Genomic DNA, 22,220 nt, shown 5'->3' with positions numbered 1-22,220 from the left:
TGAGTAATATTTTTATGGGGGTGGGGGGGTCGGTGATCACTGGGGTAGTGTGTGTGAGGGTCTGTATTAGGTGTTTTCAGTGCTTATCTGGTGAGTTTTACATGGTCTAAGTCACAACGTCCAAGTTCCGTCGATCGTGGGCTGTATAACTTTTGGTTATTCTGTACAACTAAGTCTAAGCCAGCCCACATCCCGCCCAACTCCCACCCTCGACACTCCTCCTGAAGCGCCCCATTTAGCTTTGGTCGTTCAATGGCACTATGAAGGCCTAGGTCATTTAGAAATACGTCCAAAACCCGTTTTTATTATCGGCACTTGGACGTATTTGAGAAATGTTCGTCCAAGTGCTGACTTAGGCCAGTTTTGGGACGTATTTCTCTTTCGATTATGAGCCCCTTAGTATTTTGATAAGACTTGGAAGTCTACAAAATCCTAAGTGATATAGAACGGGTACAAGTGAATCAAATTTTTTTTATCCATCAAAAACTACAAAGACTAGAGCAGTGTTTTCTCAACTCAGTCCTGGATTTGCCGGTCAGGTTTTTCAAGATATCCACAATGAATATGCATGAAAGACATTTGCATATAATGGAGGCAGTGTATGCAAATCAGGTTTATGCAAATTAAATGTGGATATCCTGAAAACCTGACTGGCAAGGACCGCGTTGAGAAACACTGGACTAGAAGATACTTGATGAAGTTACATTAAATACTTTTAAAACCAATAGGAGGAAATACTTTTTCACTCGGTAAGTATAGTTAAGCTCTGGAACGTTTTGCCAGAGGATGTGGTAACAGTGGTTAACATAACTAGTTTAAAAAAAGGTTTGGACAGGTTCCTGGAGGAAAAGTCCCTAGTCTGCTATTGAGACAGACATGAGGGAAGCCACTTTATTTATTCACTTTTCTATACCATTCTCCCAGGGGAGCTCAGAATGGTTTACATGAATTCAGATACCCAAGCATTTTTTCCCTGTCTGTCCTGGCAGGCTCATAATCTGTCTAATGTACCTGGGGCAATGGAGGGATTAAGTGACTTGCCCAGGGTCACAAGGAGCAGCGTGGGTTTGAACACATAACCTCAGGGTGCTGAGGCTGTAGCTTTAACCACTGTGCCACACACTCCCCACTTTTTGCCTTAGTATCAATAGCAGGGAATGTTGCTAGTATTTGGGTTTTTGCCAGGTACTTGTGACCTGAATTGGCCATTGTGGAAACAGGATGCTGGGCTAGATGGACCATTGGTCTGACCCAATATGGCTATTCTTATGTTATTATGCACTTTGTTACTGAGCAGAGTTTGAGCTGAGCATATAGGTGTACATGTAAATCATAGAATGCTGTTACGTAGATATGTGTTGACATCCAGCTCTCTGGTTGTTGTATGTGATCATACCTTCATACATGTGTATTTTAGGCCATTTGTGCTAGTATTCTATAAAGAAACTTAGGCACCTACCATTCTTTATAGAACAGCCTTAAAATAGGCATCATATCTAGCACCCATAGTGGGCATTCTATTATAGAGTTACCCTCACCATGTTTTGGTTTAAGAACATAAGAATAGCCTTACTGAGTCAGACCAATGGTCCATCAAGCCCAGTAGCCCGTTCTCACGGTGGCCAATCCAGGTTACTAGTACCTGGCCAAAACCCAAAGAGTAGCAACATTCCATGCTACTGATCCAGGACAAGTAATGGCTTCCCCCATGTCTTTCTCAATAACAGACTATGGACCTTTCCTAAAGGAAACTGTCCAAATCTTTCTTAAAACTAGCTAAGCTATTCGCTCTTACCACAACTTCTGACAATGCATTCCAGAGCTTAACTATTCTCTGAGTAAAAAAAAAAATATTTCCTCCTATTGGTTTTAAAAGTATTCCCCTGCAATTTCATTGAGTGTCCCTTAGTCTTTGTAATTTTTGAGAGTGAAAAATCGATCCACTTGTACCCATTCTACTCCACTCAGGATTTCATAGACTTCAGTCCTCCTCTCAGCCTTCTTTTCTCCATGCTGAAGAGCCCTAATCTTTTTAGTCTTTCCTCATATGAGAGGTTGTCACTGTGTGCTGCCTCATATCTCGGAGTAAACACCTGGGGCTCAGAGAGCTCTCGCTGGCTGATGTACCTCCTCTATAGTGTGCCCTCGATGACGCTCACTACTCTGTAGGTCACTACTCACTACTCTGCTGCAATACCCTTCCTTCCCAGCTCCCCCCCCCTCACAAGGCCTGAGTGTACCACTTCTAGGGCATATCCAGGCTTGTTCTATCCCAGTGGCCAAGAAATCTGAGCCTGGATCTGCAGTACTGCCTCTGCATCCCTGAATTGCAATAATGCTATAGAGGTTTCTTTTGTCCATTGATTTGATTTAATAATAATAACTTTATTTTTGTATACTGCAAAACCATAACAGTTCTAAGCGGTTCACAATAAAAAGAGACAACTGACAACCAGTGAAGTACAAGAAGGCTATAATTTCTGACTGACTCAATGGGTTTCTCTGATTTATGTGGAGTTACTGAGCTATAGGTTTCTCCAAGTACTCCTAAAGTTGAAGATTAACCATACTACAAAAAAAACCAAAAAAACAAATTTTTAGATTGAATCAGGTTGGGCAGACTAGATGGACCATTCGGGTCTTTATCTGCCGTCATCTACTATGATTCCCTGATTGACTCCCCAGCTTACAGTCTCACACGGGTGTTATTGCTTTGTAGGCGAGAAGCTCCGTTGGCTGCTGTCTTTGCAGGAAGTCCACAGCTGATGGGTGCCATAAAGCTGTGTACTGGCTCGAAAGTTACCAGTCTACCTCTGTATACCAATGAAGACCTCATGAAGAGAAATGAAAACGTAAGAGAACATTCTACCCTATCACTTCATTGTGTTGTGCAGTTCATTCCTTGCTTGTTTGTGTGATGCATGAATTGCAGTTAAATTACTGAGCAAGTTGGGGGGGAAATGTTGAAAATATCGGTGTAGCCTCGAGTCCTACAAGCCCATCTTTCTTGTTTATTGGTTGATTGTGTCCATTTCTGATCTGCTCTAAGCTCTGTCATTTTTATTCTTAATTTACTAAATTGCCATTTAAAGAAACATGTGCCAAAAAAACTGCCACATAACACCCTTCAGCCTCATAGTGTGAAGAAACTACTTATATTAATTTGTTCATTTATTTGGTCCAAAAGCAGCAATGGACAGGCCATTCCTTAATTCTAGATTTCCAACTGAAATTGTTTGAAGTAGAAACTGGTTACTTTTTGTGGCCTGGAATGAGCCTATCAGAGCAGCTATGCAGTCCTGGAGTGGTTTCCTGAGAGACTGAAGAGAAAGTGAGAGCTACTTGGTTACCAGTGAACACTAAATTACTGAGAAGCTGAAAGTACAATCAAACCTCGGTTTGCGAGTAACACGGTTTGCGAGTGTTTTACAAGACGAGCAAAACACTCAAGCAAATCGTGGCTCGCAAACCGAGCATTGACTCGATTTGCGAGCCCCCCTCCCCCACCCGCGAACTGGCATCACCCCCCTCCGCCAACGCCTTCCCCTGCCCAAACCCTTACCCAATAAGGCACCGGCACCAACCCACAGGACTTGCCGGTGCCTGAAGATCCTGCTTTCGTGGCTGGAGCGATCTTCCTATGCTCCTATCCTGTGCAGATCACTCATATTTTCTATGAGTGATCTGCATGGGGCAGGAGCGTAGGAAGATCGCTCCTGCCCCTAAAGCCCACTAGACCACCAGGTAAGGTCTGGGATGCCGGGAGGGAGGCGGGGAAGGTCCGGAATTAGCTTTTTTTTAAAAAATAAAAATCACAAATAACCAAATCCGCGGATATTGAAACCATGGATTCGGAGGGAGAAGTGTAATCACAAGCATGAGCAGCATCTTCTATCTCCTGCTCATGCTGGCTTCAGCTCCCTTCTGACCACATATCCTGGTCCTGCAACCAGGAAGTGACATCAGAAGAAAACCAAGGTGGGCAGGATGTAGAAAATGCTGCTCACGCCACCAATATTTCCAAGAGGTATGTGAGGGTTGGGGAGCAGAGAGGAGGAGAGGTAGTGACACCTACTCCCCACCCTCCGTAGTACACAACTGTGTCCAGGAATGGGTCATTTCTGTTGGGTTTTGCACCCAGGTCATTTTGAAAAGTTGGTTCTTTTGCCTTAATTTGTTTTCTGTTCTTGGCCTTTTTTGACTGCTGTTGCACAGTGGTCCAGTGTATTAGGGAACTAGCCCCCTACAAGTGCAAAATCTCATCTTGGGTGCTAATAGTTAAACTGGAACCAGTGTGTGTTGACCTCTTTGAACCCTCTCAACAACCACTTTGGCTCTGATCATCAGAGATAATCTGAGACCTCTTCAAACTTTGTTGCCTCAGTTTATTCCTACTACAGATTTATGTGGGACAGTGTGGTTTACCTTTTCTTTACTGTAAAATAAGAGTAATGATATTGAAAAATAACTATTATTATTTAGCTGTACTTTTTCAGAGAATAGTTGTGTTAGTCTGGAGTAGCAAAAATGACGAAGACTACTTGTAACATATAGATGAATTGATTTACTGAGGTTTAAGCTTTCAAGGAGATAAGGATCTCCTCTCCTCATCTGATAACAGCTCTTATTTTTGTAAATCCTCTATTCATGTTTCCTCTCATTCAGTCACTTTTTTTTATCCTTGGCCAATAACAACTTCATCCAAGTGTATTCTATTAACTGGCTCCCCACCAGATGCAAAGAATTCAGCTTCTCTGCTGTGGTCTTATCCCATGACCTTGCTCTCTCTAGCAGTTTATCCGCTTCCATTTTAAGAGCAGTTTATTACTTTAGATTCATGCTCATGGTTACATCATAGTAAAGACCCCAGCATTTCTCCCAACACAGCTATCTTGCCCACTCTGCCATTCTCTGTAGGTGTCCTGTATCCACAGCTTTGCACAACTCAGAGACATGATACCAGCAGAGAAGTAATGAATATAGAAGAACAAACTGCCCATGACGAGCAACATTGATCAGAAACCCTGCCCAAGGCTAGTGCAAGGCTTAGGTGCCCTAGCAAACTCTAAGGGGTCACCTTGCACTGCTGACCCTTCCCCTCCAACAATCATAAACATCCCAACACCACTCCTTCCAGAATAATCAATTAAATGGGCTTTTTGAAAGCTGCCCATACTCCCTGTTGGTAAAAGTACCTCTTGTTTCTTTAAATTTGTATGGTTGTTGGCATTTAATGTTTTTGCTTTGATTGCAACTGCTCTTTGCCACCCCATAAAAGCTGCAGCCCTAGGTAACTTCCTAGTATTGCCCGATGGTTGAACCAGCCCTAAGCACATATCCCATTGCTAGTATTGAAAGGAGGAATGGTTTATTGGAACATGATAATGCAAATGCAGTCAGTTGAGTTGTATATTGCCTGCTGCTTTTCCGAGTAAATTATTTATAAATTGAATAAAGTAATGACTAATTGTAGGGGATAGGGCAAAGCCTCTGACACTGTGACATCTTTTGGGTTATATTAGTAACAAATCCATCACGCAGTAAGAAGATGGGGTCAGTGCCTGCACCCCTTCCTCACTCCAAGTAATTTTGCTGCTTGAACCTCTGTCCTTTGTATTTGGTGAACAGATGTAAGTCTTTGTCCCAGAATGCTATCTGATAGAATAAGAGACGTTGGTGGAATTTTTTGAATTTACATCCTTTTACCGATAGAAAAGTAAAAATGGTATGTAAACGTCTAGTATGTTTGCTAGTTGCGAGTGAAAATAGACTTGTGAGATAATCCGGGGTTAGGCCAAACAGGGTCTTATAACAAAAACACCCAAACTTGAACTTAATCCGAGTCTCCACTGGCAACCAGTGCAGTTTGCAGAAGAAGGCAGTAACATTGTCTTTAGCTTGAAAATCAGTCTCACCGCTGCATTTTGAACAATATGCAATCTCTGCAAGTTTTTCAGTGTTCCTGCCAAGTAAACAATATTACAATAGTCCAATTGACTCAGGACCAGGGACTGAACCAAGAGTCTAAATGAGTTTGACTGAGCAGAGCTTCCAGAGAGTGTGAAAACCCTTCCTTACCAGAGCATCCACATGATTCTTCATGGTCAGATTCTGGTCCAAGATTATACCTAAGATTTTAATAGTTGAGTCAATTGGATATGTCATGTTTATAGTCCAGAGATGTTTCAGTACAATTTTGAGTGAGGCACAACAAAACATACATAGGCAAATAAATAAAATAATAGGGCCATAAACAAACTAAAAATACCTAAAATATGGTACTGCTTCCTAATCAACTATGCCTCAAGTGAGAATAGTCTGTGATGCACATGAAAAAAATCCAGAAGCTTCTAGAATCCTGTACAAATGGACGAGTGAATCTCATTTACTTTAACAAAACTCTGCAGACATAGTAGAATAAAGAAAAAAAAAAGCCACATTGTCCTTATCATTTCTTGTGGTTTGTAACCTTGGAGGTTTGTTGGCACATCATTTTTCAGCTTGGTAGTACCTCTGTGTAGTCACTGAGCATCATAAATATCAGTCCCAACTAAAGAGTGGCAAAGAGGTATGGCATCAGCATATGAAGCTAATGCTTTCTAGTTTGAACTGTTCAAGTGTTACTAACCAGCCAAGCAAAAGCATAAATACATACAGACTTCTTCCCCATATGGGTCCAAGCGAGTTTTCAAAAGAAGAGTACAGGTACACTTGTATTTTAAAACTTATTCTTGAGAATTTATGCCCTTACATTTGAACACACTCGAGTAGCAGCCCAATGGTTAGAGCAGGGAGCTTTGATTCTGGTGAACTGGGTTCGGTTCCTACTGCAGCTCCTTGTGACCTTGGGCAAGTGACTTAAACCTCCATCGCCCTAGGTACAAAACAAATATTGAGCCCATTAGGAACAGAAAGTACCTTCATATAATATGTACAGCTGCTGCATACGTCTTAGTAGCGCTATAGAAATGAGTAGTAGTACTGCTTACCATACACAAATTTCCTGGGTTAATTTATACATGGGACATCTATGATACTGCTAGGCATCCCATTGAATGTATCAAAAGTGACTTTATGTCCCTAAGCCAAAGGGTGAAGCAATTAGGTGTACAGGCAATGTTCTCATCGATCCTTCCTGTCTTAGGAAAAGGACAAATGAGAGAAACTCACATCATGGAGCTGAATGAGTGGCTGCATGGATGGTGCCGACATGAGCGCTTTGAATTTTTAAACCATGGAATGATTTTCCTAGACCTGCTTGGCAGAGATAGTGTCCATCTATCCAAGAAGGGATGAAGTGTCTTTAGTAACAGATTGCCAAATGTATGGAAGAGGGCTTTAAACTAAATTTACAGGGGATTGGTATAAAATGCCCCGAGGTAATTAATAACTCTCAGGGATATAAGACATCAATTACCCTTATTGTAATGAGACAAAAGGGTGATAGCTGGAAAGCTTTGTCTACCAAAATTCCAGATATAGAAGCTGAATTGGATTTAGTGGCAGTCACGGAGACAGGGTTCACGGAGAACCATGATTGGGATGTAGTTATACCTGACTATAATCTATTCAGGAGGGATAGGGTAGGTAAAAAGAGTGGAGGAGTGGCATTATATGTTAAGAATAATATTAAAGTGACAGAATTGTGAGACATAGGGAGTAAAGAAGAAGCACTATGGGTTAATCTGGAAAGAGGGAATGGAAAATATATTTATGTTGGTATACAGGCATCCTTCAGAGTTGGGAAAAAATGGACAAGGATTTAATTAAAGACGTTCACAAGATAGCTAGGGAAGGGAAAATACTACTGATAGGTGATTATAATATTCCTGACGTTGATTGTATCATCCCTGCTGCAGAATCATCTAGAAGCAAGGAGATCTTGGATTTGCTACAGGAAGAATTGTTCCAGCAATTAGCAACAGAACCCACGTGGGATAGAACTATTCTGAACTTGATGCTTACAAACAGGGAAAGTGTTTCTGAGGTTATGGTAGATGATCATTTGACAATTAGTAATTACAGAATGGTGAAGTTCAATATTAAAATAAGGGATGATCAAAGTTGGAGGTTCTAAATTTCAAAAGAACTAAACTAAACTAAACCTTGGGTTTGTATACCGCATCATCTCTACATTCACAAAGCTCGACATGGTTAACAAGGGTTAGGGTAGAAAGGAACTCCAGTGAAAGGAAAAGACAAAATGAAGAGAAAATTTAGGACAGAGTAACCAGAGAGAGGAAGAGTTACATTTTTGAAAATAACCAGGTTTTCAGATGTTTACGGAAGATTTGGAGGGAGCTCAGATTCCTAAGAGGGGAGGTAAGATTGTTCCAGAGCTCAGTGATTCTGAAAGGGAGGGAGGAACCTAGTTTTCCTACAAGGGAAACGCCTTTTCGAGAGGGAAAGGAAAGTTTCAGTTTTTGGGTAGATCTGGTGGAATTGGGGTTAGAGGAATTCCAAGAAAGAGGAATAAAAGGGAGAATGCCGTGTAGGATCTTGAAAGTAAGGCAGGCACATTTGAAGTGGACTCTGGAGATTATCGGGAGCCAGTGGAGCTTGGACAAAAGTGGTGAGACGTGGTCAAATTTGCTTTTTGCGAAGATAAGCTTAGCAGCGGCATTTTGAATCCGCTGGAGTCTGAAGGTTTTTCTTTGTTAGGCTTAGATAGATAGAGTTGCAATAGTCCAGTCTGGAAAGGATGGTGGATTGGACAAGGACGGCAAAGTGTTTTTGATGGAAACAGGTTCTCACTTTCCTTAGCATGTGAAGGCTGAAGAAACATTTTTTTTATTAGGGAGTTGAGGTGATCGTTGAAGGAAAGTGTAGAGTCAATGATGACTCCCAGAATTTTACTTAAGTATTCAAGATGCAGGGTGGGACCAGAGGACAGTGGGATGGAGGTGGGCAGTTGGTTCAGTTTTGGGCCGAGCCAGAGAAGTTTTGTTTTGGATTCGTTCAGTTTCATCTGCACAGTGTGGGTCCAAGATTGAAAGTTCGATATACATATGGATATGTTCGCAGAGAGGTTGGTGAGGTTCCGGTCGGTCTCGAGGAGAACAAAGATGTCATCTGTGTAAGTGTAAAGTGTTTCAAGTGGGGAGAGATGGAGGAGTTTAAGGGAGGACATGTAAATGTTGAAGAGGATAGGAGAGAGAGGTGAGCCTTGTGGGACTCCACATATCGGGTTCCAGGGGGAGGAAGAAGTGCCCTTCATGTTGACTGTGTAGGAGCGGGAGCATAAGAACTTCGAGAACCAGTCAAGGACTGTGGAGTTAATGCCTATCTCGGTGAGTTGGTAAATTAGGATATCATGATAGAAACATAGAAAAAAGCGGCAGAAAAGGGCTATAGCCCACCAAGTCTGCCCATTCCAAATATCCCCTCCCCTGAATTCACTCCCTAAAAGATCCCACGTGAGTATCCCATTTTCTCTTAAAATCCGTTACGCTGCTGGCCTCTATCACCTGGAGTGGGAGTCTGTTCCAATGATCCACTACTCTTTCGGTGAAGAAGTACTTCCTGGAGTCGCCATGAAACTTCCCTCCCCTGATTTTCAGCGGATGCCCTCTGGTGGTCGAGGGTCCCATGAGCCGGAAGATATCATCTTCTGACTCAACACGTCCCGTGATGTACTTATACGTTTCAATCATGTCTCCCCGTTCTCTTCTTTCCTCGAGTGAGTACAGCCGCAATTTCTTTAGTCTTTCTTCATACGTGAGATCCTTGAGCCCCAAGACCATCCTGGTGGCCGTTCGCTGAACCGACTCGATCCTCAGCACATCCTTTCGGTAGTGTGGTCTCCAAAACTGAACACAGTACTCTAAGTGAGGCCTCACCATGGATCTGTACAACGGCATCATGACTTCAGGTCTCCTGCTGACAAAACCTCTGCGAATACACCCCATCATTTGTCTTGCCCTGGAGGAAGCCTTCTCCACTTGATTGGCAACCTTCATGTCCTCACTAATGATCACCCCTAGATCACGTTCCGCCGTGGTCCTAACCAAGGTCTCACCATTTAGTACATAAGTTCTACGCGGGATTCTCTTACCCAGGTGCATTATCTTGCATTTTTTGGCATTGAAGCCTAGCTGCCAAGTAGTTGACCATTGTTCCAGCAGCAATAGGTCGTGTGTCATATTATCAGGCAATAAGCTTTTGCCTACTATGTTGCAAAGTTTGGCGTCGTCGGCGAACAGTGATACCCTTCCTTTAAGTCCTTGCGTCATATCTCTTATGAATAAGTTAAATAGAATCGGGCCCAGGACCAAGCCCTGCAGCACTCCGGATGGGGTACCGTTCACCACCACCTTCTGAAGTCTACCGCTCAGCCAATCCCCAACCCATGTAGTTAGTGTCTCCTAATCCTATCGATTTCAGTTTGTTCAGTAGTCTTCGATGAGGGACGCTATCAAATGCTTTACTGAAGTCTAAATATACCACGTCTATTGACTCTCCGGCGTCCAGTTGTCTAGTAACCCAGTCAAAAAAGCTAATCAGATTAGATTGGCAGGATCTACCCTGGGTGAACCCATGTTGGTGTGGATCACGCAGTTTTTCTTTGTCTAGGATTGTGTCAAGATTCTGTTTGATCAGTGTTTCCATAAGTTTACACACTATAGACGTGAGAATCACTGGTCTGTAGTTTGCTGCCTCTGTCCTGCAGCCCTTTTTGTGGAGTGGGATTACGTTGGCGGTTTTCCAGTCTAAGGGGACCCTTCCTGTGCGTAGAGAAAGATTGAAAAGAACAGATAATGGTTCTGCCAGGACTTCCCTTAATTCCCTGAGCATTCTGGGGTGTAGGTTATCCGGTCCCATGGCTTTGTTTACTTTGAGTCTTGATAGTTCGTCGTAGACGCTACTGGGTGTAAATTCGAAATCTTGAAACGGGTCTTTCTGGTTATCTCCCGTCTGCAGCTGTGGACCAGCTCCCGGCGCTTTGCGGGTGAAGACTGAACAGAAGTATTTGTTTAGTAGTTCTGCCTTGGCAGAATCTGATTCCACAAAGTTACCGTCCGATTGCTTCAGGCGTACTATCCCATCTTTGTTTCTTTTCCTGTCACTAATATAGCTGAAGAAAGATTTATCCCCTTTCTTAATTTTCCGTGCTAGCTCTTCCTCCATTCGGAGTTTTGATGGACGACATCAAAAGCTGCAGAGAGGTCAAATTGAAGGACAGTGAACTTGTTGCGAGAATGGAGATGTTGAACTTTTGAGATTAAGGAGGTCAGAAGGGATTCGGTGCTGAAGTTGGGACGGAAGTCATATTGGTAGGGTAGAAGAATGGTGAATTTTTCAAGGTAGGAAGATAGTTGAGTGGATATGATGGATTCTAGCATCTTGGTAAGGAGAGGAATGTTTGCTATTGGACGGTAGCTGAATGGTGTGGAGGGGTCTAGATCAGGTTTTTTTCAGTAGTGGGGTTAAGGAGATATAGCCCATTTATGGGGAGAATAGAGGGCGGAATTTATGAGAATGGTAAGAAATGAGATGGCCTGAGGGGGAGTGTTCTCGTAAAGGTAGGTGGGGAATGGATCCAAGGTACAGTTGCAGGATTTCAATTTGAGGCAGAGATTATGGACCAGGGATTCAGAAACTAGTTCGAAGGAAGACCAGGATCTGTCGGCTGGGATGGGGTAGGAGTCTATTGGGATAGGGTTGGGGTCGATTGGAATCAAAGATTTGTAGGAGATTGTAGGTGGGAAGGAGCGCCTTAAGGTGGAGACCTTATAGCTGAAGAACTTTGCTAGAGAATCGGCTGAGGGGGAGGAGGGGAGGATGGAGTCATTTTCTGAGGTTAAGGAACGCCAGATGTTAAATAATGTGCTACTCTGGTTGTTGGATTTGGAGATTTTGTCACCGTGAAGTTTTTCCTTGCTTTTTTTAGAACAGTATTGTAGAATTTAATATTGACCCTCCAGGAGTGTCTGTCTGTAGGGGATTTAGATTTTTTCCATTTTAGTTCCAGAGCTCGGCATTTCTGTTTCAGTTCTCTGTGGTATGGGAGGTACCAAGGGGCCTTACGGGAATAGGAGATGGTTTTAGTGGAGAGAGGGGCAAGGGAATAGAAGGTGGACTCGGAGAGGGCAACCCAGTTTTGCCAGTTAGTTTCTGGTTCTGCTGGTTTAGGGATGGGGAAAAATTTGTCAAGAAAATTGGTCCAGAACAGATTGCTCGAGATTTTTTTTCGGAAGATGGGGGAATACCCCAAGGAGGAGTTAGTTGGATGAGAACAGTTGAACAAAGTAGAAAAACAGTAAGTGAAACTGAAAGGAGCTATTCTAAAGGCGACAAACCTTTATGTTAAGAAAGCACATAAAGGTAAAAGGAAAAGACCACTTTGTTTCTCAAAGGTAGTGGCTGAAAAGGTGAGAAAAAAAAGGTTAGCCTTCATAAATTACTAGATGTCTCAGAAAGAGAAAGACAGACAAAAATATGTGGAAAAGCTATGAGAAGAGGGAAAAGCTGTCAAAAAAACATAGAAACAAACACAATCACCTTAGGTAATTAGGTTATAACCCATTCATAGACCTGAGCAGTGCAAATTATGTGGCAGATTTCATACACAAATTCGCTTGCACCAAAAAAAATCAAAAACACACTATTGTTGTTTGAAGGAAAATATTTCAATTTTACTTTCCAAAAACATAAGTCAGGATGATTCAAACAAAAAAAAAATAGTGTTCAATGCACAAATTTCAACAAAGTCAAAAACTCCAAAGAAAGGAAAATAAACAGTTCAAGCTAAGATCCAACTTTCTCTTTCTTTCAGAGTCAGGAAATAATGCACCTGGGATAATGCTCTCCTCAGAGCTTCCTCATTACCCAGTGCCAGCCCAGCCTGCTCCCAAGTAGGTTGGAACAAAAAAACACAAAATGTAGTTCTCTGCACAAGTTCATACAATTCAGAGTACTCAAAATAAAGCCTCCAGCAGTTTGAACAGTACTGCTGGGCATCAGAGAGTGCCTTAGGTTTGCCTTGTAAAAGCTTTTTCAACAGCCTTCAAAATTCCCTCCCTGGGTGACAGCAAACCTCTCCCCAGAACAGAAATTTACTTTCAGCTTCTTCAATGTCAGATAAAAGCAGAGTTCAAAAACAGTTCATAAATCACACTCACAGTTTCCAGCTCAACGCGTACAGCTGGTGGTTAAGCCTACTTCCATCGGTTCAGGTAAGTTCACCACTTCCTCTGGCAGTTGTGCTTGAAATTCCATAGGTACTTCATCCTCAGGCAAAGACAGATTCAATGCTTCACCAGCTTCTTCCACCTCCATAGGTGAACATCTATCGTTCCTGCATGGCCCAGGGAGATCCTCAGGAAAGAAAGGTTTTAACTTTCTCCCTAACCTGCCTGTTCCCAACTGCTGGCTTTTCTAATGCAGGGGCACGCCCTAATCTGGCTGAGTCAGCAGGGAACTGGGCAGCTCTAGAGCTCCCCTGGTGGTGACCTGAATACTGACTGCCTAGAGATTTCTTAGTTATTTCCGGCTCCCCCTGGTGGACAGCCGGGAAATCGCCGTGATCAGGGCCAGGTCGGATCTTGTACATTCCCTTCCTGGGTTTCTTATTCACTTTCCCATCTGCCTTTACTGGGACCATGGCAGGCACGGGGTCTGACTGGTCACAATATATATAGTTTTCAAGCTTTGTTTTGATTTTCAGCAGGGGATCTTCATCCAACATAGGCTATGTTTCGCCCAAAGGGCTGGCCCAGATGATACTCGAGGCCCAGATGATACTCGAGGCCCCTAATTACCTTGCCTTCAGAAAACTACTAAAAACTTACCTATTCAACAATCACGACCCCTATTTAATCCCTTCACCTCACATAACCCCGGCCCCACCCCCAACCCCTTCCTTCCACACCTGATTCCCCCTTGACCCTCTCTCCACTTCCCTTGTCTAGTCCGATCTAATCCACAATTTTCAGTTAAACTGTCATACATCTTCCTTTCATTGCAGACTACTGTAAATTGTGGTAACTTCATTGCTGACTGTTGTAAATTGTTGTAATTTACTGTAAATCTACAGGTAATTTGTTTGTAAATCTGCTTGTAACATGTTATAAATAAGCTTGTCAATGCAGATCATTTGTTAATTGTTGTAAACCGCCTAGAACTCGATGGGTATGGCGGTATATAAGAATAAAGTTATTATTATTATTATTATTTATCAAGGAATTTCCCCTTAGTTATGCCCGTTCCATCTCTTCTGGGAGACCATTCCACACATTCACCACCCTTTCTGTAAAAAAGTATTTCCTTAGATTACTCTGGAGCCTATCACCTCCTAACTTCATCCTATTCTCTCTCATTCCAGAGCTTCCTTTCATATGAAAGAGAGTCAACTCATTCATTTACACCACATAGGTATTAAATGTCACTATCATGACTCTTCTCTCTCGCCTTTCCTCCAAAGTATGCATATTGAGATCTTTAAGTCTGTCCCAATACGCCTTATGATAAAGACCATGCACCATTTTAGTAGCCTTCCTCTGGACCAACGCCATCCTTTTTACATGTTTTTGAAGGTGTTGTCTCCAGAATTGTACACAATATTCTAAATGAGGTCTTATAGAGTTTTATACAGGAGCATCAATACCTCCTTTTTCCTACTGGCCATACCTCACCCTAGCAACCTTCTAATGTCACCTTTTCAATGTAATCCCCCATCTGAATTAAGTTAGGTTTTTTTAAAGTCTAGAACAGTGGTTCCCAACCCTGTCCCGGAGGACCACCAGGCCAATCGGGTTTTCAGGATAGTCCTAATGAATATGCATGGAGCAGATTTGCATGCCTGTCACTTCCATTATATGCAAATCTCTCTCATGCATATTCATTAGGGCTAGCCTGAAAACCGGACTGGCCTGGTAGTTCTCCAGGACAGGACTGGGAACCACTGGTCTAGAACCTTTACTTTTGAATGATCCCTCTATACTCATCTTACTTTTAAACCGTATCTGGGCACATGGGATCTCTTAGGAAGAAGAGGAGATAGGGGCAGACTGGATAGGCCATTCAGCCTTTATCTGCCATCATGTTTCTATTTATAAAGTACTAGTGTTTAAGCCCGTTACATTAACGGGTGCTAGAATATATGTCTGCCTGTCTGTCTTTTTCTGTCTCTCCCTGCCCCTGTCTCTTTCTTCTGTTCTTTCTATCTCTCTTCCTCCCGCTGTCTGTCTTTCTGTCTGTCTCTCTCTCTGACCCCATTTGTCTGTCTGTCTTTCTATCTGTGTGTCTCTCTCTGGCCCCCTGTCTGTCTTTCTTTCTTTCTCTCTCCATGCCCGCTGTCTTTCTGTGTGTGTCTTTCGTTCTTGTGCGCTACCTGCCTGTCTTTCTGTCTCTCTCCATGGCCCCCTTCTGTCTCCCCCCTCCCAAAGCAAACCAAGATTGCTCCCTGGCCTCTTTTCCCTCTCCCCCCACTTCCCTGTGCAGTAGCAGCATTCCCCCCACTTCCCTGTGCAGCAGCAGCATTCCTCTGCCCCCCACTTTGTGACATTCCCACCCCCAAGGATGACCCTGTCAAGTTTAGGATAGGGGTTAAGCCAACTCCCCTAACCAGGAATCCAGAAGCAGGTAGAGCCTCAGAGGTTGTAGAGGATGGGGCTGCTTATCCCGAGGACAATGAATCTGACGCAGACCTGGATCTCTTTCCTGAGCCAGAGCCTGTCAGAAAAACAAACTCCCTTAGGAAATACAACCAGCTCCCAGGGTATAATATTACCACTGAACTGAGAGAGAGCCAGAGAGCCTCCAAAGCAGTACCTCAGCCACGTGAGACAGGGAGGGGCTCTTCTCACTTAAAGCAGCTCTCAAAGAGTGTGAGAGAAACAGCTCAGGAGAGGCTGGCTGAAAGAATCCTCCTGGCCAGGCAAGGGCAAGCTCCCAAACCAGAACCATGGACTGGGGAAGTCCTGTAACACAGGATATGGCAGAGTAAGAGGTTCCAGAGGAACAAATGGAAGTGGCAGAGTTTAATGCCTGGAATGGAATCTCTGGAACCCATGGATGTGAGTGTGGCAGTTTCCTGCCCATGAATTATTCTTTTGTGTTAAGGAAGTTTTCCTTAGAGTTTTGTTGGGACTATTTCTGAGAAGGATTTAGCAACAAATGTTTTGAAAAGAGTTTTTTTTTTTGTTGCACAGCAGCGGGGGCTGGGCTATAAGCAAGTATTGGACTTGTGCCTAGCCCTGATTGAGCTACTCTGCACCAGCTGGGACAGAGTTTTGTGAGAAGCCGGTGTTGGTTCCGGACAAAACTGAGAGCTTGCAGGATTGGGGTTGGGTTCATAGAAGACCTCGGGTTGGGGAATTATATGGGTGCTTGTGCAAAGCCTTTTGTGAAAGTGAACCCAGCAATCCTGTTCCTGGAACCCCAGGACCGGAGTGCTGTATAGTGCTAAAGTTTTTGTTTTGCTTGTTTAAAACCAAGGACCTGGTGAAGAACGGGACTAAGATAAGCTGAAGTCCAGAGATCCTTGGAGTATAATGAACTGATAACTGTGAGTTTTGCATTCCCTGAAAGAATATTTAAAGACTGTACCAAACTCGGAACTTAATGATACTTACCTGGGCCAGGATATTTTTGTTTTGATTTTTTTTGGCTAATTGAGCTTCCAAGAACCTTGGGGGAAATATTGTCTGTGGCTATCTTTGTTGCTGAAACAGAAAGCAAGCCTTGTTACTTTTTTTTTTAAATTAAAACTATTTGCCATATGCAGAGCACCTGTCGTTTAGTATCATTAATACACCAATGAGCTGGAGTACTATGTAGGGTCTTCCCTCTTTGGGGATCCACGCCAGGGTCGTGGTGCCACCAGTTGGAGGACCCCGCATTGTCCTTGCGGGCCCGACTGGGTGACAACTTCCCTGTGCAGCAGCATTCCCCCCCCCTTCCCTGTGCAACAGCAGCAGCAGCATTTCCCCCCCCCCACTTCCCTGTGCAGCAGCAGCATTCCCCCCACTTCCCTGTGCGGCAGCAGCATTCCCCCCCTTCTAGTGCTGCAGCAGCAGCATTCCCCCCCTTTCCCTATGCAGCAGGGTAGCAGCATTTCTCTTCTCTCACGATCCGCGCCTGCATCAGAAGCCTTCTCTCTGACGTGACTTCAGGGAGGCTTCCGAGGCAGGTGCAGCTCATAAGAGGAGCCACCGCAGCAGCAATGGACTGACCTGGGAAACCTGTAAGGCGAGAGGGGGGGGAGTCGCCACCATGGTGAAAGTGCCTCTGCATGCACAGTAGAAGGAGCCAGTGTACCACCGCTGGCTCCTGCACATGTCTGACACAGAAGCACACATCACAGTGGCAGGGATCACAGCGTTGTAAGTGTGCATGCACGCTTAGGGTTTTATTATAGAGGATGTAAATAAAATCAGAAGCTATTCCCCTGTCCCTGGTATACCTCTACGCAGATCTGGTAAATTTACTCATGTACATCCAGCATTTACTCATGTACATCCAGCATTTGTTTTAAATTTTTTCTCTTCGTCCTACAGTATCATACTGTACACAGATGAACAGAGGCCAGGACTCAAGAGTGTTTTGCTAGGTGGGATTGGGACTATGCTTAGTGACTATTCTTAGGGACTATTCTTAGCAGAGAAAGTTAGTGAATGTACTGCATTCTCTGTTCTAGCTTTATCAAATCTACAGTCTGAGATCCGCTGAGGATATTTACAAGATACTGACATCATACAAAGCCAGTTATGTAATTATTGAAGATTCAATCTGCAATGAGGTGGGGACGGAGAAAGGCTGCCGGGTGAAAGATCTACTGGATGTTGCTAATGGGCACGTAAGTGATTTGGGTGAATATTTGCAGGAGAAAAACTGCAGCTTTACTCCCTGCTTTATGATAGTTACTCACAGCATTAGCATTCTCTGTCACTTCTAGCTCTTCAATATCACCAAAATTCACCCCTTCCTATCTGAGCACACTACCCAGACCCTTGTCCAAGCTCTCATAACCTCACGCTTAGATTACTGCAATCTACTCCTAACTAGTATCCCTCAGTGTCGCCTCTCCCCCTTGCAATCTGTGCAAAACTCTGCTGCATGACTCATCTTCTACCAACCTCGCTACGCTCATGTCACCCCTCTCCTTAAACAAAAACAAAGGAAACTGCAGACAAGCGTGCAAGATGCCTTCTGTTTAGATGCACGGAATACTATTCCTCTAAGATTTCTCCTTAAAGTCTGCAGGAATTATTACCAGACTATGATTATACACGTCTCTGTACGCAATGGTCTGCGGACTTAGGCATGGCCATATCAGTTGATGCCCTCGAGCATTACATTCATACGATGTCTCACCTACACCTATCAGTTTCACTATGGGAAATCAGCTATAAGCTGTTATGTGATATTACATCTCGCCCAGCTGAGCCCAGTGTATGACTCTTTGCTTAGACTTGAAGTGTCTGAAATGTAACTCTGCTGCTGTTGGTCATATGCTGTACAGTGTTTTTGGTCGAGGATCTTTCAACATATTTCTGTTCTATGGAATGCACACTATTCACTAACACCCCTGCTAATTTTTTCCCAATGTCCAATAACTGCCTCTGTGCCCCAGGGTATGTGAGACTTTCTTAAGGTATCTCTTCTCTTGGGCATAAGACTATATTGCTGCATTGGTTAAACCCAGAGACTCCCACTTTGGCATATTCAGCATTTGCAGATGGAACAATGGAGAACGCCCAATTTAGATACTCCTGGAGGAAGATGGGTACAGTTCATTTGAGAACCATTTTGGAACTCATTAACATCAACTGCCCAAAGCAGATTCCTCAACCTGTGACTAGTTTATATTGTCCTGTCTTTTCTTTTAGATCAAGCCTGATCATTCTTTTAGATTTCATGGGTGGGGAGGGGGATGGGAGAGTGGAAAAAACATGAAAATGTGATTGTATCTGCTCATTTTCTTATACAATATGGTTGTTTTCTGTGATTGTATTATTTCTATGCCTAGTTATCTGCATTGTTTTCAATAAAATACATTTTTAAAAAATATATTGAAAATTGAACAAAAATGAAAACCCGACAAGAGATTAACTGATGTCTAATGGTCAAACTAGTAGGGGACTTCCTGTCCTTACCTGATGTCATATTCTCTGTCTCTGCCCAAGACTTTCTCACCCTCTTGTCACCAGCCTTGATTCATGCTTGTCTCAAATAGAGAATGACACAAGCACACATTTTTCACCAAAGGAACTCAATTTTCCCGTCCCATACCTGCGAGTTTTGTTACAGTCCCTGTCCCATTCCTGTAAGCTCTGCCTTAACCGCACAAGCCTCGAACACTTATGATTTTAAAGTGTTTGAGGCTTGTGCAGATGAGGATGGAGCTTTCAGGAATGGGGCAGGGACAGGAAAAGAACTCGATGGGACGGGAAAATGAGTTCCCGTGGGGCTGGAGAAAAATTTGTCCCCGTTACATTCTCTGGTCTCAAACAGAAAGAGGATAATTGACCAGTTAGAAACAGACTTTGATGAGCTTTACTTTTATTTTGTTTTTGCCAGGGAGCTTGAAGTATATGCTTCGCTAGCTGTCGGTATTAAAAAAATCATGATCAACCAGAAAAAAAAAGCATAATTACCTAATTTGCAGTAAGATTATTTTAACTGTGTGTTGAAAGAAGAAAAACAACATAAATCCATGCCTCATTGTGTTCTTTCCTCTCTGACAGGTGGTTAATGAAGATGGTGACAGTTACGCCTCCTCAAAATATGGCCGATTTTGTCATGAAATCAAACTAAATTATTCTCCATATGTGAATTACTTCACTCTGGTGTACTGGAACCGGTCATACTTTGTGTATAAAATCAACACTGTGATATCTTTCCAGTACTGAGCAACCATTAAGCCTTTCTTTGTTTTAGTGAAGACCTGCCAGCTGCTTCGGCTGTAAAGGGCACCTTGTGAGGGCCACAAGAAAAGAGCTCTACAGTCATGCTCGCCTAGCTAATATGGAGGGGCCATTTTGTATAACAGTGATGTAAGTGGCATCACTGTTCAGGTGTCCCTCCATTGACATGACACCTTCTTTACATGTTGCCTGGAGACACATTTAGAATTCAAAGGAAGCCAAGGGTTACCAGTACTGCTTTTGTGGGTTTATATTGAAGTAAAACATAAAGGTAAAGGCACTGGTTTGAGCAGTAAAGAAAAACAAGGCCTTGAGAGATAAGCCTTCCATCACAATAAAGTGAGCATGGATAGCAGGGGCAATCACTGTAAAGGTAGCTCAGTGCCGACCGCAGCAAGCTATTCACAAATGAAATTGAGTGAGACTGCTATTTTTTTCCAGCTTTGCTACTTTTCCTGCATTGAAATAAGCACTTTTGTGCCAAATTTTTAAAAAAATTTTAACATAAATTTTATCAATTACAAAAGGAGTAAACTTTAAAAAAAATGTAGATTAGATATAGTAAAATAAAGCTGTGTCTGAGTGAAGTTTTCTGGACCTCGGTGCTTGAATTTGTTACTTCATTTTGTTTGTTTTTTTATGGTTGGAGCAGGTGTGATGATTGCCAGCTAGGAAGAACCCCACTGACCTGCTTTGTCCATGCTGTCTGTAGTGCGGTGTAAGTCGAGATATTTTTACTGAGACTGCTGTCTGTTAATTTATATGTTAAGGCATTTGAGGTTAATGTGTCATGATTCTTTTATTTGCAGTAGCAGTGGAGTGAGAGGGTAGCATTAAAAACAGCTCATTCGGTGTTTGCTACTATGGATGTCAGAGTGTGGTACATGAAATCTAGAGAGTAGAGAACAATTTGAACTCCTTATGGACATAACATTGCCTTCCTCACTTGCCTTGTTACCGTCCGAGTGGCAGTGGGCCTGCCATAGGATTGATGCTGTGTAAAATTAATTGAATTTGTAGCCTAGTTCCCAAAAGCAGCTTTTATCCTGTCAGATAAGGTGTTTAGGTTTCTGATTGTACCCTTAGTTTTATTTAACTTTGCTCACTAAAAGAAAATATGTAAATGTTACCACAGTATGAAAGAGAAAAGTTTCCCCATAGTATTTTAGAACTGGTTGAATTTTTTAAATTTTATTTTAATTAAAAAAAAAAAAAAAATCAATTCTATGACATGACAGTTTCAGGAATGCAGTTTACAGGCTGTTTTTTCCCCCCATTAGATATATAGGGGAAATGCTAAGCAGCTCTTTCCCACAAGTTTCAAAACGAGAGGGATGAAGTTGTCCTTTACAGTGTACAAATTAGGAAATTGGTGAGATGGAAACAAAGTGCTATTTTCATTGCTGAAGCAGTCGCTGTAATATAAATTTGTGAAATAGAAACGGTAAGCTGTATAATTGTCTGGATTCATGATTTTTTGACTGGAACCTTGCAGGCTTCCAAGATTTAAAGGTAACTAAAGAAGGGAGTTAAGCTGAACCTCACAGACCATGTCAGAAGAGGGGGGGAAGCATGTTCAGGCCCTGCCCATTACAAAGCATGTTTTATGTGTGGAAACTGGCTCTTACAAACCTGTGCAGCTGTATGCACACACTGGGGTTTGTTTGGGGTAGCTGGGCAGAGTTGCAGTGTATGCACACTTTGTATAAAATGTACTTTGTCCATAGCACACATTCACATTTACATCTTTGGTGCAAGTATAAATTCATGTAAGTGAATTTGTGTGCTATTGGGGCAAATTCTCAGAGCCTATTTTATAAAGGCAAATAGGCACCTTTGTTATCTTTATAAAATAAGCACTTTTTTTGAACATTTCACATAGATGCCTTTTTTTATATATATTTGAGACAAATGATAAAGGTAATAATGAATATTGATTTTGTGTGTTCTGTCTTTATTTGACTCCTGTGGAAGAGAAAGGGGTTATCTTCCACTAATGCTACCATTCCACTTCCATACAGCAGGGACTGCTAGCTCAAGACTGAGCAGACTACATGTCTAGAATGCACTGGGCTCTACAGCTCAGTGCTAAGCCACCTTAACAAGGCAGCCCTGCTGAGTCAGGGGGCAGGACTCAGCAGAAAGATGTTTATCTGCCACAAAGGAGAGAGAGAGGATCCTGAAGAAGAGAGACCTTCCCTAGCTGTGGCTGCATTCAAGCCCTGGGGAGGATTGGACTGAGAAAGCAAGCTAAGAACCCATCCAGGAAAACACTAAAGAAGTGAGTTTCTAGTCCAAGACCTCTGTAAATTGAACCTGCATGTTTAAAGGTGAGTGTCCTGTGTTTGGGGT

At 42.8% G+C, this 22,220-nt stretch overlaps 1 protein-coding gene across 2 annotated transcripts in view; it reads left to right on the top strand.

The window, feature by feature from the left end:
* The window catches only part of DPY19L4 (dpy-19 like 4), a 147,206-nt gene extending 125,401 nt beyond the window's left edge, over positions 1-21,805 (top strand). For both annotated transcript variants that reach the window (XM_033933176.1, XM_033933177.1), the window contains exons 17-19: positions 2,720-2,852; positions 17,639-17,797; positions 19,689-21,805. In XM_033933176.1, coding sequence (XP_033789067.1) covers positions 2,720-2,852; positions 17,639-17,797; positions 19,689-19,853 — 457 coding nt within the window. In that variant the 3' untranslated portion in view covers positions 19,854-21,805. The remainder of the gene's footprint in view (positions 1-2,719; positions 2,853-17,638; positions 17,798-19,688) is intronic.
* The last annotated feature ends 415 nt before the right edge of the window (positions 21,806-22,220 follow it).

Source organism: Geotrypetes seraphini, chromosome 2 (genome assembly GCF_902459505.1).
Source record: "Geotrypetes seraphini chromosome 2, aGeoSer1.1, whole genome shotgun sequence".
NCBI classification, from domain to species: domain Eukaryota; kingdom Metazoa; phylum Chordata; class Amphibia; order Gymnophiona; family Dermophiidae; genus Geotrypetes; species Geotrypetes seraphini.
Note: the sequence above shows the minus strand (reverse complement) of the source record. Positions and strands in the feature narration are given on the sequence as shown.